Raw genomic sequence first — 19,004 nt, 5'->3', positions numbered from 1 at the left:
ACTCTGTACTACTGAAATTTTTATTAAGCCTTTTCTCTTTGTTTCCTGTGTACACTGTACGATGTGTTTTCCTTGCTGTCGGCACCTTTCTACTAAATTCATGGTGTGGTGTAACATTTTCTTTCTACGCGGCTCGTTCACTATGTACCATACGGTGGAATCTTTCTTTTTTCTCGTTCATACGGCATGTTCTTCCTCTTGTACTCGCCATACGGTATGTTCTTTCCTTCAGCTTCAATCGTAACCACCTTGCCTTCTCTCGCTTCTCTGTATTCCTTTGGACATTCATTTTCCTCTCCTTTCTTACCTTCATCAACCCTTAACATGTAGCATGGAAAGAGCTCGTAATCCTCCATCTACCAATGGAGTAGGTTGTTCACCAAGTCCAGGTCGTCATCGTTAGACCCTCCTTCTAGTCTCAATACTCCCTCTTCATCAAGTTCTATTATCTTCTTCCTTTCGTCATCCTCTCCACCTTTGCCTTCTGAGTCTAACAACACTGCTTCCTCCCCTACCATTTGTGTGTATAGGTCGATTATGAATTTTCTGCCTCCACGTTCCATGGATAGGGTGTTTTGTTTCTAGGCATGTTTCACTGTTGCTTGCACCAACCAACGCCATCCAAGGATAGCGTCATACCCTTTTCTTTTCAGTGGAATGACCACAAAATTTAATAAAAATGGTTGCATTCCAATGATTACCAGTTATGCCATCAGGGTTCCCAAAAGTTTGATTTTGTGCTGATCTGTCGTGAGTAACTGGAATGTAGGTGGCCACGACGTGGGTTGTCCTAACTTTTTCCATATATCTTCTAGTAACACATTCACGCATGACCCTCTATTTACAATTGTGTCTGTCAGTACAGTTCCCAGAATGCCCATCTCGACTACTGTCGGATGCCTTCCTATCGTGAGTGCCAGTAGCATTGGGTCTGTTGCCGTCGTTCCACTATTGTCCCTTACTGTTTCCTTTATCACTTTCGGAAGTGGTGTCATATTCAGAATGGTCGTCCGTAACTATGGCATTGAGGTCATTTAATTTAATAGGGACTTCTATTTGCATTATCTACCTTATCATGTTTTGTTCAACTTAGTTCCGTTTCAAAGTATCAGCAGTGTCTTTTACTTGCAACTTTCCTGTTTTCATCTATCTTTCCAACTCTGTTCGTGCTTGTTGTAACCTCTCCTTTTCTTCTTTTGCATCAGGGTATTTCGCCTTCTTAGCTTTGTCATATGTAATGGCTAGTACTTTCTCATCACATGCTTCAATGCTTAACAAAGTTACCCCCTGCTTCAGGCATTTTGAATCTTTGTGGTCTCCCAAACCACACCATCTACATAACAGCTACAGCGTCTCCTTCTTGGTACAATTTCTAGCAAAATGCCCCTAAAGGTTGCATGCACGGCACTATATAACTGGTCGTCCATTCACATCATACTGTATCCAACTCTGGCCTCCATTACTATTATTGTTATTATTGCCACCCCTTCCGTATCGATTATTGTTGCAATATCCTCCTAAAGTTGCATCATTGTTTGTGTTTGTTCTCGCAAACACTTCTTGTGTTAGTAATACTTGTCGGTGTCCTTTTGACTTCATGTTAAACAGGCACTCTTTTATGGAATGTCCCACCACCTGGCAAATATCACAAAATTGTTTCTTCGGGCATGAGCCCTTTGTGTGGCCATCTTCTTTACAGTCCGTACACCACAATTATCCCTTCACCGAGTCAGGATTTTTTCCAAATTTTTAAATTCTTTTATCATTCGTAGCATATCTTTCTATAACGCTCGAACTTTCTTGTTTGATTCTTCATCACTACTACTACTTTCAGACGATGAATCCTCTAAATCCGATGATTTATGCTTCTTCTTCTTACTTGTTTTCTATTCGCTTTCCATATACATCGCGTGATTATACGCATCTGAGTACAATGCTGGTGGTACAATCTTCATTTTCTTTTTCAGAGCCGGTCGTAGCCCCTCAACAAACCATCGTTTCTTCAATCCGTCAACTGGTTGACTCTCCATCTTCTCAACCAGCTCTTTTAGTCATCTTGCATAGGCACAGATTGTTTCATTCTTTCCTTGCTTTGTGTTGTATATCTCTGCCATAATTTCATTATTGTCCCGTAGCAGTCGGAACTCTACTAGGAACTCCTTTCTGACATCTACCCATGTAGTCAATTTTTTAGGGTTGACATCCGCAAACCAATCAATTGCCACACCCCGTAGGGTCGCTGGAAACTCCCGAACCCAATCATCTTCATCTGTTACACTATTTGTTGTCCATATTGTTTCAAACGTCTTATAGTGTCTAATCGGATCTATCGTTCTGTCACCATTAAACTTCAGCAATTTCTCTTTGGGTCCTGCCATCGCTACTTTCTTTTGATTCTATGGTACTTGTCTACCCACGTTGTTCTAAGCACCCACGTTCTGAACACTTGAGTTGTTCTGAGTACCCGCGCTATTCTCAGCACCTGCATTGTTCTGAATACCCACATTGTTCTAAGTACCCGCACTATTATGAGTATCCATATTGTTCTGCACAGTTGCGCTACTTTGGACAATCGTCTTGCTTCCAACAACCACATTACCTATTAAAGAAATTCTTCCTCAAGCGAATTTGTTCGATTCTCTGCCTGTATCCGTTCGTTGGGTGTATTGGGAATGAAGAGTTCACTCCACACTCGTGCTCTCTTGGCATTTCGAGCCGTGCGAGTTGCTTTCCTTCCATTTGGATGCTCTACCCTCAGCGTATACAAGTTAAGGAACTCCTCCCTTGTTTCTTCCACCAAATTCAATTGCTGTCGAGTCTCTTCTAGCAATTCCTCGGTACTCCTTGGCCTGCTAGGTGAATGCACTCCCTCTGTCTGTGCCCTTCACCCCCTTGGTGTCCGTTAGCAATCTACTGAAGCTTCTGTCTGCGCTCTGCCTGTTGTGCTAAAATTAAAACTTCTTGTGTTGTACATATTTCATCCTTATCTTTTATCTTGTTCCTATTCTTGTTAAGCAAATTCGGCATTAATCTTCATAAGATTTCCTTCGTCCTAGATTTGACTAGCAATGGCACAAAATGTTTACCGTACAGGGTAAAAGGATACTTATCTCATGTGGTATAGCAAGATATAACATAGAACAAATAATTTATTTATATACGCAATATGCACATTACAATAATTCCAATGATGTTCATGCTTACAAAGTGCATTCCGGATGGTGTACATATACCTTCCTGAAAGGGTGACTCAACCGTCACACGCCCTTTCGGATACTACTCTACCCGTCGGCTACAATATAGAATTTACCGACAACACAATACATGTTATTAGAAAAATTAATCAATCTTCTTGTCCAAGGCATTTATATATATAGGGATAATCATTGCAAACAATCATTACCATTGCATTAATAATAAGGAAGTTGATATTTGCAGTAAGCATATTGTTGCTATCGAGAATCTTTTAAGAGTTTAAGATTTAGTCTCTTGCAATTGAAATCAATCCCAAATCACATTGGACCAGACTGTGGACATTACATATAAGCTCCACTACGCCAGCTACAACCTCGTCAAAAAGCACAACCTTGTATAAAGTGGCACCACCCTCTGGGGTGCACTATATCCATTAAGAAGACTTATATAATATGCTTGGGTTTCTGATTGAAGTCCGAGTCATACTTCATAAGAAATCAGCAAATAAATTTATAGATATATTTTGATTTGTGTAATCAGTTGTCTAAGGTATTCTTAAATATATAAATCTGTCTACATCAACATTTGAAAGATTTATCGAGTGATATCTGGTGCATACAATATTCGGTAATCTAGTGAAAAAACTGATATTAGCATTTGGAATTGAGAAAAATAATTCTATTGTGAGATTTTGTCAAAAGCAATATTGAAATATGCACTCATACCCAATTGAATGCAAATTGTTTGACGAAATACTTCCATGAAAGACAATTTATGAAAACTATAAGTTTGCACTGCTAAGTTTCAGGATTAGATTGTGTGAACAATTTCTTTCTCATCAATGTTTTCAATCGTACTATATCATCCATCATTAGTATGCAGGACAACACAAGGACCAAAAAGAAGGTGACTTGCAGACCAAGAATTCAATAAAAGCAAGAGAAAGGAAAGAGAGGCAAAGGGAAGTAGACTACACACACTTCAAGACACACAAGACCACACAAATAATAAGAAAATACAATAAAATGAAATGAAATGAAATGAAAAAAAAACAAAAAAAAATAAGAACCCAAAAAATGAACAAGAACCAAAGAAAAAGGAAGGCATCAATAAATTTACAAATAAAGAAAAGAAAAAGAAGAATGTATGCAAGTATGTATATATATAAGTATATAATATTATAAATACTACAATACCCTGAAAAGCACAAGAAAAATCAAAATGAGAACCAAATAAAGTACTATAACTATTTCATTTTATCAATATTTGTAATTGGTCCAGCAGCTGTAACTGAATAAAAACTGGTTTCAAAGGGTTTCATATTGATGATTTGATGTGGATGTTGGTGTCAAAATTGTTTCAAGCTCTTCATAATTCAAATCTAAGTATAATTGTCATCCTATGTTTTATGTCTTTTGTTCATAAGTAACCAAACATGATTGAAATTATTTTGATGCATACTATTCACATGTATTGTTAATGTTGCATTTGGTCATGTATTCTAACATTACAAGAGTTCGATATGTGAATTCCAGCCACTTTTTGTGACCAAGATATAGTTTGAATTGAGATTGCTGTTAAAAAAAATTGTTTCTATCAAAATCAGGTAAGAATACAAAAGTTACATATTTCGATGTTCACTGCAACCCAGGACATTATATTTACATGAAAGATAGTATTTTAGGCAGTTGATGCCCCCATTATCCACAGGACACATAATTGTGAACCACCATTCCTACCTCTAAGCTTGGTGTTTTATACCTCTGAGCAAGGTCTCTATCCTTGCCACTACTATAATTACTTGTGGATTCCATCTCTATTTGCAAAGTTGGAAACCAAAGAAACAATAAATAATCAAGATTGAAATTCAAATGTTGTAATCCTAGCTTTAAAAACAAAAGATATGAAATATTCAAACCCAAATGTGCTAAAGCACAACAAATATAAAAGTTCAAAAAAATCCAAAAAAAAATTGAGTTGCACATACTCAATCAATCTTTCTAATCAATTGAAGATCACTTGAAATGACTCAAAATCAACTGAAAATTGACGCAATGAAGTCAGAATCTCTAGCCTGTACTCAAGTTATCAATTGCCAAGTGAGTATACAGGCCATTAACATGATAAAATAGTAAATACATACTATAGGGCTTAGGCTAAGCATTACTTGACTACAGCCACTAACATGTTAAATGCAAGCTACAGGAACTGTTTACCTAAAGGATTGCAAGACTATACTCAAAAGTAAGCTTATAGGACACTAACATGTTAAATACTAAAATTAGCCAGCTACAGTTCAACAACATTCCTGCATAAATTTTGAAGCACTTAATGTCCAAACTTTTATCCCCAGTGCATTTTCTTCTACGGCTCCTTATGCATAACAAATTAAAATAAGAGTTTTGGTTACGCTTGTGTACCTTCAAAACTTGTCAAGGTACAAAATAGTTGACTTTATTTATTATTCTCAATTGTGCTAAGAGATGAAACAATAAATTTAAGAAAGAAGGGATAAATGATATGTTCATAACATGATTACATAGTTGATCAAACTGACACAAATCATAGAGCTACATTGATATCAATAGCATATCTAGTAAAAAATTGATATTGTTCACCTGGTTGATTATTGCAGTATCACTTGTGAAAATGCGAGGAAAAAATAATGCAACAATTGTGCCTATGCATCCCAAAGTAAAACCAGCCACAGCTCCAATAGCAACAAGAGATTGAAATAATAATTGTGCCTATATTGAATGAACAAAATGTTATTCAAATACTTCAATTAGTGTTTAAATTTCATTAATTATTTCATCCTGTATTCGAAGGAAAATGCTATAGTTAGATTGTAAAGTGTTATAGCAAAAAAAATACATATAGAAATACAAAAAAAATATGGAGTTTCAAGTGCCATTAAATTATAAACAAATATTGGGCTACCAATAAAAATACTGAACCACTTTCTAGTACAATTTCGTCGCAAGTGATCCCTATGCTAATTCAGCTCTTGATGCCATGCCAAATTTAACCATGAACATGCACCGCAACCATACAACACATTTTCATTTAGGTTTGAACAAGCATTACTGATATTGGATTTCAACATAAGCAAAAGACAAACATGCACATGAATATCATTGCCATGTGCAATGCCACCTAGCACTGATAACTCTTAGAACATGTTGACATGTGTTCATGAATAATTGTAAAACCAGAAGATGTTAATATGGTGACACACAATCCAAGCACTACGCCCTATGTGCTAAGCCAAGGCAGAAAACATGTTGTACACACCACCCAAATTCAATTCACCATATGATTGACCCATACCAAACTAGCCTAGATGGAAAAAAGAAAGACACAACAATTAATAAGAAACAATAGGATGGCATAAACAAGGAAGATGCATTCATGAGGTTTCTAGTTCTAAATCATTAAATTCATGATGTAAATTTGTTAATCTAGTTTAACCTTCCAATTACAACCTATCTTGCTTTGCTTACGCTCATCATTGGCAGTTCATTTCCACTAAAGGATGAGAGAGAGAGCGGTGTGGGGGGGTGTGGGGGGGCATTTTATCATTTATCACAAAACAATATTGTGTTATTTAACCCTTTGAAAATAAACACAAGCATCAACAAAAATTAACCTTCCAACAAGGAAGAAAGAGAAGAAGTGAATAATTAAGCGTAGACTACAATTCTTCCTTTTTGGCCCTTGAACCAAATCATTACATGATAGTAAGATCAATCATCAAGTCCCAATCTGATGCAGAGAGAGGATTAAAATAATATTTAAACAGACATGTTTAATTCAAGATCAACTTGGCAATACTTATTTGAATAACATAGCCACAAACAAGATAATATTGTTATCAACTAATAAATGTAAGGTCAATTACAAAACTTACAAGGATGGGAAAAATGAACAACAGAACATGCATACAAGGCAATTTACACTTTTAGACTATGTTCCTATTGATATTAATTGAAAGAGATTGAACAAGGAAAGCGAATTTTCCCATCCATGTCAGACACATATAAGGATGTGAGAGAAAGAACACTACGACAATTGCAATCATATCCAGATGCAATGTAAGCACTGAACCATTAGTCAACTTCTCGATGTTATAAGACATAAAGTACAAAAAAATCTACAATGATACAACTCTTGGTCTCTTCCTAATGATCACAGCATTCATAGAGACAGAGAAGAGCATATTCAAACATTCATTGTTGTTAAGGATATTTCAACCACTTCTACAAGCATACAAACCTCCCTGTTATCACCATGAGTGACTCCTGACTTCATATAGCACAATTCCATTCTTACAAAACGAATCTTAATACAGAGCATGCATAATATATTTTAATTGGTAATTAATCTTTTATCAATATTATTTACTCTACAAAAAAATTAAATGTCTACAAGTAAACTGTTCAATTGCATATGATTTTCAGGTTTGCCAAATTAAATTGACACTTTGATCAGTCTGAGTGTGAAGCACTGGCACAAGGCAATATTGTCAACATATAAAAAAGAAATACAAAGGCAAAACATACCTTTTTCAGATTCCGATCAACACCATGAATTAGTGCTGGCATAAAGGACTGTGCAGTTTGTGACAATGGCTCTCCAAAAATGGTACACATGGAAAATACTCCTACCATTACCTGCAGTACTAAAAGTAAAAAATAAGTTAAAATATCAATAGTCCTAGAAAGCAATTGTTAGATCAATCTTTAATGATACAATAAATTCTTAGTGAATGTTATATGAATTTCACAGGCTTTTTCCTTTTTAGATTACCTGCATCATAAAGAAAAGAAAAGATGGTAAACTACCTGATGGGCTGCAAGCATGTCAGGTCCCATTGCTGTTATAATATATGTGATGAATGAAAAGAAAAAAACCTAATGTTCAAGAAATTTCATAATAGTTAGTGCTATTAATGCCTATTTAGGCATGAGTGATGCAATGAAATGCATGATGAACGACTCACCCTACTCATCAATGATATAAAAACAGGAGCAGCAAGTTGGACAATCTGTATAAGATCTTTTGAGGAAGGAACAGCGAGTGCAAATGCATTGTAGCCTTTCTTGTTAACTGATCCAAGCATCAAGATTGTTGCGACAAACTGTTTATGGTATCATATGCAATAAGACTGATCAGAATTATAAAACAATAATCACTGCACAGAGAGTTGAATGAAAATTTTAATAACAAATGGTCCATATTAATTACATATGATACTATATATAGTTATAAGACCAATCAAATCAAATATCCAAACCTGTGACAACATTGTTGCCCATGCAGCCCCAGCAATACCATAGCCACATACATTACATAAGAAAATATCACCTACGCCATTTAACAAACTGGCAACAGATAATACCTTCAAAGGACCCCAAGAGTCTTTCATACCTAGGCTGATACGTAAGGAAGAATCAGAATCACATTTTAAAACATAACATACTAATCAAGCAGTGCACCAAGCAGGACTGAAATTTTTATGTTTAGATATTCCAGTCTGTATTTAATGAAGGATCTAAGAAATTTACGAAAAATCGGCTATTTTGAAGATGCAAATATATTATATAAGCACGGTGATCCATTCTCTTTTACATAAGAGTCATTCTGTCATTGACCTTTACAGGCACTATTTCCAGCAAGGCATGTATAGGCAAAATTATACTTCGCATCTCATACATTCCTACAAATCTAAATTCCCAAGGGAAAAAAATGCATAGCATAGTTACTATCAAATATATCAACTGTCAAAAGAAAGTGATTATTTATTCTCTGGATCAAAAATAAGTGCTTTAGGCGATGTCAAACAAGACTAACAAAATAAAAATATATAGTAATGATGCCTGTAATTTATTTTTAAAAAATTACATGAAATAGTGTAAAGACCCATCAACAATGTAGGACCAAAAGTACGCAGTGGTGTGAAGAGTTTAAAGACCCTTGACCAATGAATATTCAACCATTTTTTAAGGCCAGAAATACCATAATTAGAGCTTCCAAGAAAAATGCTGCTCTGATTTCAATTTTTAGTCTTGCATAATCAGCTACAGCAGCAACCCTTTACAAGGAGGTTGTGTCACGTACACAACCTAATTCTGATCAGAAATTCTCTCGCCATAGTGACACTTCACAATTTCTGTGATAATCAAACATGCCGTATTGTCCCATGGCAGGTTGTATGAATTTTTGGACTAATTTCAATTTCTAAGACTTGTTCCATGAAAAATTCCTAAAAAATGATGATTTAAGATATATTTTAATTCTCAACACTAATCTTATGTGTGGGATTGGATGTGATTGGAAAGGTGTCTCTTCATGAGTAGTTATCACCTTCCCATAATCATGTTTAATGAATTAGGTTTCAGTAAACTATTTATTCAAACATTTGATTAGTTAATATTATTTGCTATTCATATTGATTAAGATTAATATTGCTTTTTATTAAATATTGATGATATTAATTAATCATAGATAAGAGTTAATTATTTATGTAAAGCAACGAATATGATATCTTCTTAGTATTATAATATGATATATTCAAATATATCAATTAAGCTCTAAGTTGACACATTATATTGTTATATACATTTTATTATTTATTTATAATAGATCAATTATTTAATATCATTATAATTATTATTTTTATAATGGATTATGTTATAATTTATTATTATTCATTTGTTTATTTTTTATTATTAATTATTAAATACCATTTTGTTGGGGGCATTACAGTCCACCCTTCCCAACATTGCTTGTCCTCAAGCAATTTGATTTATGTTTGTCTTTTAAACCTAAAACAACAATTTCAATTTGAGATTAGAGCTATAACACTCTCATAACTATAAACTTATCAAAATATTTCCTCATATTATTTAATTTAAATAAAACGATTAAAAAAAATAAACTTGTCTTAATTTACTATAGCACTTATGTCCTTCTCTACTAGTATTGATTTGCTCCTTGAATGCTATAATCACGTTTGACAATCATCCAGAATGTCTTGATCAAGTTTTGACGCTCACCAAGAATGCCTAGACCTTGTTTTGACACTCACCACGAATGTCTCATCAAGTCTTGATGCTCACAAGAACGTCTAAACCATCATTTGAAATTCACCAAGAATGTTTCTTGATCAACATCTAAGACTCACCAAGAATGTCCTTGATCAAGCCTTGATGCTCACCAAGAACACCTAAACCATGAATAGCGACGCTCACCAAGAACGTCCTTTGCCAAGAGTAGCGACACTCATTAGAATATCCTCTGCTAGGAGTGGCAACGCTCACCAAGAACGTCCTCTGCCAACAATGGTGAGACTCACCAAGAATGTCATTTGCTAAGAATGAAGGTGTTCACCAAGAACACCTAAACCATGTGTGGTGATGCTCACCAAGAACGTCATCTGTCAAGAGTGTCGATGCTTACTAAGAACACCCTTTGTCATGAATGGCAACACTCACCAAGAATGTTTAAACCATTATTCCATTCTTTTACTTATATCTTTGCTCTTTGAAAAATCCTTCTTTTCTTTTTATTAATAATGCATAACACCTTATGTCTAATTAATAATTTGAAATTTCTTATGTGGTATTGGCCACCCTATTTTCCTCCATCGATGCCAATAGGAATTTTTTCCTCCTTATACATTAACTATTTTTTAATTATATCAATATTTTTCCACCCATCCTCTTTAACTCCACGTTACTTTAAATACCCCTTTGGGCCCACTAAGTGACATGTCATTTAATGCCTACTCATATTGGTGGTGGTGTTTCTTACCCATAATGTGCCCCTTTATATTAATGATGATTTGGTTTATTTGTACATGTTATAGCTGCCACATGTTTACATGTTATAGCTGCCACATGTTTTGTAAGCAATTTCTCCTTTGTCCCATTTTCCTATCTTCAACGGTGAATGACTAATCTTTCAATCCCATCCATTTTACTTGATGAGAGAGGTTTAATATTTACGCTCATCATATTGCTTCAATGCCTTGATATTTATGTTGCCCTTATAATGACATTACTACTATAATGTCTCTATTTTGAGATTACCTTAGGATGGTGATTTATTACTTCAATTTTTTACTCATATATTGTCCACGATTCATAATTGATTTAAACGAAAAATTGTGTCTTACATTAACTTGCAAATTTTCATGAACATATATATCTCGTCCTTATTCTTTTATCACCTTTGTGACTTTATTTATTGTCCTTTTATTACAAATTTACTATATATTACTTACCATATATAATGGCGGTATTCACATAAGTACTCCCTATGCATGGGAGGCTGCATTTATTTCCTTTAAGCCCCCCCTGCTTATTGGTGGCTCGTCATTTTTTGTTTTAACTAATGTTTTGAGCACTTGTTGTATTATCTCCCTTCCTCCTTATTGGTGGCTTACTTCTCCTTATTGTATTGGCAGTATTCACATAAGTGTTTACCACATAGGTTAATTAAGAATTACACACAGACAATGAACACGAACACGAGCAGCAGAACTCTTCTTATTTTATAAGCATATGCCAAAGACATTACATTATGCTTGCATGATCTGATGATTACAATGCTTCCCAGAGGGGTTATAAATACTTTCCGAAGAACTTTCCTGAAGGAGTCCGTCGGCCACATACAACATGTCGCTACATTACAAAAACCTTTCCTAGGTACTCGTCTGCTACATAACAAGAACCTTTCCGAAGGGACCCTTCAGCTACATAACAAGAACCTTTCCAAAAGGACCCGTCGGCTGATACACAATTTCTACCGACAACATCATCCCCCCCAAAAAGAAAAGTTGTCTCCTGACAACTACAAAACAAAACTCAAACAACTAATACAACAATATTGATCTGCCACATCACTTTCACATTCATCCCATTGCATCTATAGCCTTTGCTAACACAATACTGACTCCTCAAGCTGACCTTGATAGCCACCTGTGCTGCTTTCTCTGCTTCCAACTCCTCGGTACCCTGAGCCAAGTGTCGCTACATTGCCTCCAACTAGATGATCAGCTCCTCCCGAACTCTCTACACATCCACCCAGACAGCCTCACGGCCAACACCTACTCTCAGTGCCTCTGGTACACAGACACTCCATGCCTGCAGCAGCTCCAAGTCTTCTCAACTGGTCAGACTCCCACGACTGATATCCGCAACGATTGGGGGTCCCCCCTGGTGGGGTCTAAGTGCACAGAACACACCATTTCTGTTATTTTCTGCCGATTTTACACTCTTTCTGGCAATCGCTGATGCTTCCCCTTCCCTATGGCATCATCTGATACTCATTCTAAGCATTCTTGATTTGTCGACGTTTCTTTTTTTTTTTTTTTTGTTTGCTAGCTGCTCTGACTACTTCCTGTAGACTTCATTTGTTCCTTTGTTAGATCAAGTCACTTATTTCTCTATACGAACCAACTGTTCTACGAATTTCTCTACTTCCCAGGCAGTCGTACTACCCTCCTCGCTAGTCTACACTAACCATACCACTTGATTTGCCTTACAGGGTGAATGCTACACGCCATACGGTCTCAGATGATTAGCTATGTGGAGCCGTACTACCTCGCCCTGCCTTATTGTTTGTACAATTCAGATACCAGACAAGCACTCCGCCCTACCCTTCATACTCTCGCAAGCACAACATGATACTTAGCCATACGATGCTTGAAAGGAGCTGCACGATGCTTGAAAAAGAAAGCCGTATAGTGTACGGATAGTATAAAATCATGAAAGACAAGTCTGTACGGTGCCCAAAAAACTTCCAAATGCATACAAAATCTGTACGGCAGCAACAGTAAATTTAATCTTTAGAGTCGTATGGAATCCGTACACCAGCAACATGAAGGTAATCCTCCAATTGTCGTACGGTGCCATTAGAGAAGACGGGCTCTAAAAGCTGTATGACCCCACAAAAGCAACTAATTTCCAAAATCCGTACACCACAATGAAAATCCGTACGATGGGAATAGACAACTTCCAAATCCGTACATTGACCTTGAAATCCGTACGCTGCATTTGCTCTTTATTTTGCAAAGTGAAAGTTGCACGAAACCTTGAAAGCCGTACGGTGCATGGAGCTTTTTTTTTTTTTTAAAAAGCCATACAGTGATGCTCTTAAAAATGTCGTACGGTGAAGGAGCTTGAAAACCATACGGTGACTTTTCACACTTTTTTTTTTTTTCACTCTTTCTTTTCTTTTCTTTTTTTTTTTTTGAACAACTATGTACAATATTTACATATATACAGCACTTACAGTCTTCTTCTCTCAGTTGTTCGTCCACGGAGGTGCGTTACTTCATTCATGGCAGACATTCAACTTTGACCTGTTCCCTACATCGAACACTTCCCTTCCGTCTAGCATCCATTGTTTTACTGCTCCGTTAACACCCACTTCCCGAATTTGATATGGTCCGACCCACTTAACTTTGAACTTTCCTGGCATGATCTCATTCTGGCCATCATACTTTAACACCCATTTCCCCATTTGAAACCTGTTCCGTTTCAAGTGCTTATCGTGCCATGCTCTACACCTGTTCTGTGTCACCTCCATAGCCCACTCCTACAACTGTTGCTCATCAAGTTTTTTTAAGGTACACGATCTCTCCATCTGGTTTTCCATATCACCCGGTTTGTTTCCGAAGCTCGATAACATGGACTCCGTCAACTGCCCCTTCTGGCTGTGAATAACACGTCCACTCCATACTGCTACAACTTTTATTAAACCCTTCCGCTTTGTTTCCTGTGCAGACCGTATGATGTGTCTTCCTTGCTGCTGGCACCTTTCTACTATATCTGTGGTTCGACGTAATAGTTTCTTCTTGCGCGGTCGTCCAGTGGAATCTTTCCTCCTTTTGGGCTGGTACTGTATGTTCTTTCCTTCAACTTCAGTCATACCCGCATTTCCTTCTTTGGCTTCTCTGTGTTGCTTCGAACATTCATTTCCTCCTTCGGCTTCTCCATGTTCCTTCGGACATTCATTTCCTCCGTCAGCTTCTCTGTGTTCCTTCAGACATTCATTTCCTTCTTTCTTACCTTTGTCAACTCTTAACATATTACAGCTAGAAAAGAGTTCGTAGTCCTCTATCTGCCAGTGGTAAAGACCGTTCACTGAATACAAATCGTCGTCTGTCGATCCTCCTTCCAACCGCAGGAATCCCTCCTGATCTGGTTCCATACTTTGCCCCTTTTCATCCTCTTCTCCTTCGGAATCTGATGATAGGGCTTCTTCCTCGACCATCTGAGTGTGCAAATCGATGACATACTTCCGGCCTTTGCTTTCGAGTGATAAAGTATTTTTCTTCCAATCGTGCTTTGCCTTGGCTTGTATCAACCACCCCCGACCCAGAATAGCATCGTACCCTTTCCGCCTTAGAGGAATCACAACAAAGTCCAACAGAAATGGTTGTGTTCCAATTATCACTGGTTGCGCTATGAGTATTCCCAATGGCTTGATTCCATGTTGATCAGTTGTTAACAACTGAAAGGTAGGTGGCCACAATGTCGGCTGTCCCAACTTTTTCCAAGTATCCTCTAGCAGCACATTGACACCAGATCCTTCGTCCACGATCGTGTCCGTTAGCACAGTCTCGAGAATGCCCATTTCAACAACCGCCAGATAGCATCCAGATGAAAGAGCTAACAGCATCGGATCTTCTGCACTTGCGCCACTCTCCTCCTTTTTGTCCGCTGTACTTGCTCCACTTTCCTGCTCCCTTCCATGTTCTCCTGGGAGTTTAGCAGTGGGAACGATGTTTGTGAGTGCCAATCGGAGCTGAGGCATAGTGAGCAACAGATCATTTATCTTGACAGGTACCTCGGCTTGCAATATTTTTCGTACAATGTTCTGTTCTGCACAGTTCCGTATGGAGGTACCCAACATGTCCTTCAAGTGCGCCATTTCTACTTGCGTTGCTCTCTGGATCTCTGCGCGGGCTTCCTCCAGTCTCTTCTTTTCCTCCGTCGGATCAAGGTAGAGCTTCGCCTGCTTCCGAGTGATTGCCAAAACTTCTTCCTCGTCCGTCTTGACGGTAATCAAGTTTACTCCAAACTTCAGGCACTTAGCATCGTCATGATCACCAGGTCCACACCATCGACATAGCAACTTCGATGTGTTCGCTGTTGTGCACTCTTGGGCAAAGTGACCCCACAGATTGCATGCACGGCATTGAACAATTGGCCACCCATTCACATCGTACTGAATTCGACTCCTTCCGCCATTATTGTTGTTACTGGTATTGTTGTTGTTTTGACCATGTCAGTTGTTTCTATATCCACCCAATGTGGCACCTTCCGTACTGGTGTTCCCGTTCCCTCCTGACGGGGATGCCTCCTGTGTCAGGAACACTTGTTGCGGTGTTCTTGTTTTCAAATTGAAAGGGCATTCCTTTACCGGGTGTCCCATAATCTGGCAAATCTCACAAAATTGATCTTTCGGGCATGATCCCTTCGTATGGCCTTCTTTTTTGCACTCAGTGCACCATAGGTCGTTGCCCTTAGTCTCCTTGTTCATGTTTTTGAACTCCCTCATCATCCGAAGCATGTCCTTCTGAAGAGCACGAACTTTCTTGCTGCTGCCTTCATCGTCGCTGCTATCTTCTCCTGAAGGCTCGTCATCGTCTGAATTGGATTAGCTGGTCTTCTTCTTCTTCTTTGTCTTCTGTTCACTTTCGAGGTTCAATGCCCGATTGTATGCTTCAGTATATGTCGATGGTGGCACGATCTTCATCTTTTTCCGCAGCTTCGGGTGAAGGCCTTCAATGAACCATCTTTTCTGGAGCCCATCTGCCAGCTTATTCTCCATTTTACTGATTAAGTGCTTCAACCTCTTGGCGAAGACCCATACTGTTTCATTCTTCTTTCGCTTGGTATTGAATATCTCCGCTACAATTTCATTATCGTCGCGCAAAAGTCAAAATTTTGCCATGAACTCTTCTTAATGTTATCCCAATTGTTTAACTTTTGTGGATCAGTATCAGTAAACCAATCAATCGCAACACCCCGTAGGGTAGCGGGAAATTGTCGAATCCATTCGTTTGTATCTGTTATGCCAATTGCCCTCCAGATCATTTCACATGTTTTACAATGTCAAATGGGATCAGCTGCTTCATCACCATCAAATTTAGGCAACTTTTCTTTCGGACCTGCCATTATCACTGTATGTTGAGGGTTTTGTTGTGTACCTGCGCTGTTCAAAACACCCGCGCTGTTCTAAGCTCCCGCGTTATTTTGAACACCCGCGCTGTTCTGCACACCCACACTGTTGTCTACACCCGCGCTGTTTTCTACACCCACGCTATTTTCGACTTTCGTACTATTTTCGACTTCCGCGTTGTTTGGTGAAGAAGAGGTTTCATCAACCGAAGTTGTTCGTTTCGGAAGTATATCTCGGACGAAGAGGTCACTCCACGCTCGTGCTCCTTCAACACTTCGAGCCGTGCGAGTCGATCTCCTTCTGTCAGGATTCTCTTCCCGTGGCGTATGCAGGTTCAGAAACTCCTCCCTCGCTTCTTCCACCAAATCGAGCCACTGTCGAGTCTCTTCCAACAATTTTTCAGTGCTTTTGTGTCCGTCGGTAACTTGCTGAAATCTCCATCCGCGTTCAGCCTATTGTGCCAAAATTAAATTTTCCTGTGCTGCGCGTAATTCATCCTTTTCCTTCGATTTATTCTTATTCTTGTTCAACTGATTCGGCATTTAATCTTCTTTTGCCTGTCACCGTACCAAGTCCATCGGGCAATGGCGCCAAATGTTTACCGCATAGGTTAATTAAGAATTACACACAGACAATGAACACAAACACGAACAGCAGAACTCTTCTTATTTTATTCGCGTATGCCAAAGACATTACATTATGCTTGCATGATCTGATGATTACAATGCTTCCCGGAGGGGTTCTACATACTTTCCGAAGAACTTTCCCGAAGGAGTCCATCGGCCACATACAACATGTCGCTACATAACAAAAACCTTTCCGAAGGGACCCATCGGCTGATACACAATTTCCTTTCCGAAAGGACTCGTCAGCTGATACACAATTCCCGTCGGCTGATACACAATTTCCTTTCCGAAGGGACCTATCGGCTGATACAAAATTTCTACCGACGACAATAAGTACTCCCTATGCGTGGGAGGCTGCATTTATTTCCTTTAAGCCACCCTGCTTATTGGTGGCTTCGTCATTTTTTGTTTGAACTAATGTTTTGAGCACCCATTGTATTATCTCCCTTCCTCCTTATTAGCAGCTTACTTCTCCTTATCAGTCGTTCCTCTCCTCTTATTGTTTGTTATGTGTTTTGTTTCGCTTATCTATATGTGTGTGTATGTGTGCCTCGCTCTATTTCATATCTCTTTTTCGTTATCTGCCTTTTCCCTTTCGATGCCTTTTGAATCTGCTTTTCCACTCTAAAGTAATCGCCTTTTATTTACTTTACCCCATTCTGTATGTGATTAATGTGTCACTGGTCACTGATCGATATGCTTCCAACTAAGATTGTCAATTGTCTTTAGGCATGATTTGTACAATGTAAACTTGTAATGCAGACAAAGTTTATAATATTTGAACTTAGGAACTGTCGATTCTTGTATCTATCTAAAACTTCAACCCGAGTGATTCACCCATCACTTCCCTTCAATGGCTACGCATTTTCCCATGTAAAAAAAATTCTTCCAAAATCAACTTTGCTCTATCTTAATATTTACACTACACTTTGAAAGGATTGTGCTCACATTCGACCAAAGGGTGTCCACGTCCCATATTATAGTCAATTTTGAATAGTACATAGTCCACTCCTGATAACATCCCTTCAAATAGTATGTAGGGCTCATGAACGTGGCCAAATTCCCTCAAACTATTATTTTGAAATAAAACAAACCTGACGCCAATGATAATTCTTAGAGAGATTAAAGAGTCAACCTCAAATTGTTCAGGTTCTAAGCTAGCAATATCGTCTGAAAGAATCATGCTACTAATCTTCGTATTTGTTCCCTTGCATAAGGGATATTTGTTAATTTTTTTATGCTATTTATATCATCCAACAATAGTGAAATCACAATGTAGCCATTGTCTAGGTCATTTACAGGAGCCATAAGGTCACAACAACACAAAGAAATTATTCAAGATAATCCACAACTTTAGAAGTATCCTTCTAACGAATAAAGATATGTATTTTGAGCCTAGTATAATTATTAATACTTCTATCATGAGATGGTCCAACTGAATAGACTATTAATCTCCCAAATAGAGAAAGCCTCCAAAAGATGACACAACTATTCTTCTATAATGTATTGGGTGGATATTTTGCAACCAACAGTTTGTGTGAATTCAGTCACAAAATAGGATGACCAGCCACAACGTGTGAGACAAAGTTTCTCCTACCTTGAAGGGAAGGCTACCCCTTCTCACTGTTCCTTGGATCAACTCTAGGTAAGTAAGAAGTTAGAGGTACTTTGAAGGGTGTTATGAATATTATTTCCTCTTATTTCAAAAAAGAATCCACTTAGTCACAATGCGGGTAATGGGCAAGAAGAAACTTTGAACTACACTTCTATCTAGAAATTAGAAACTGTGATACTGATAAACCAACACCAACTCAAAGGCCAATTGAAAGCATACCACCTTGGATCTAAGTATGGTTGTTCTACACTATAAAAATAAATCAATACTATTGGGCACAAAGACTTCTAGAAGCAAATGATTTATACACTATAGTCCTATACATTATTTCAATTAGAAGACATTAAAGTAACGTAAACCTAACAAAGCGC

At 37.8% G+C, this 19,004-nt stretch overlaps 1 protein-coding gene across 3 annotated transcripts in view; it reads right to left on the bottom strand.

The window, feature by feature from the left end:
* Positions 1–19,004, bottom strand: part of LOC149577218 (protein DETOXIFICATION 46, chloroplastic-like) — a 236,674-nt gene that overhangs the window by 116,404 nt on the left and 101,266 nt on the right. For all 3 annotated transcript variants that reach the window (XM_089822725.1, XM_089822742.1, XM_089822733.1), the window contains exons 6-10: positions 8,492–8,630; positions 8,198–8,335; positions 8,040–8,108; positions 7,758–7,868; positions 5,814–5,942 (exon numbers count right to left, since the gene is read on the bottom strand). In XM_089822725.1, coding sequence (XP_089678851.1) covers positions 5,814–5,942; positions 7,758–7,868; positions 8,040–8,108; positions 8,198–8,335; positions 8,492–8,630 — 586 coding nt within the window. The remainder of the gene's footprint in view (positions 1–5,813; positions 5,943–7,757; positions 7,869–8,039; positions 8,109–8,197; positions 8,336–8,491; positions 8,631–19,004) is intronic.

The sequence above is a fragment of the Cupressus sempervirens genome, chromosome 1 (genome assembly GCF_028749045.1).
Source record: "Cupressus sempervirens isolate cs-2001-9-10 chromosome 1, ASM2874904v1, whole genome shotgun sequence".
In the NCBI taxonomy this organism is placed as follows: domain Eukaryota; kingdom Viridiplantae; phylum Streptophyta; class Pinopsida; order Cupressales; family Cupressaceae; genus Cupressus; species Cupressus sempervirens.
This window is presented reverse-complemented; position numbering and strand designations above follow the sequence as displayed.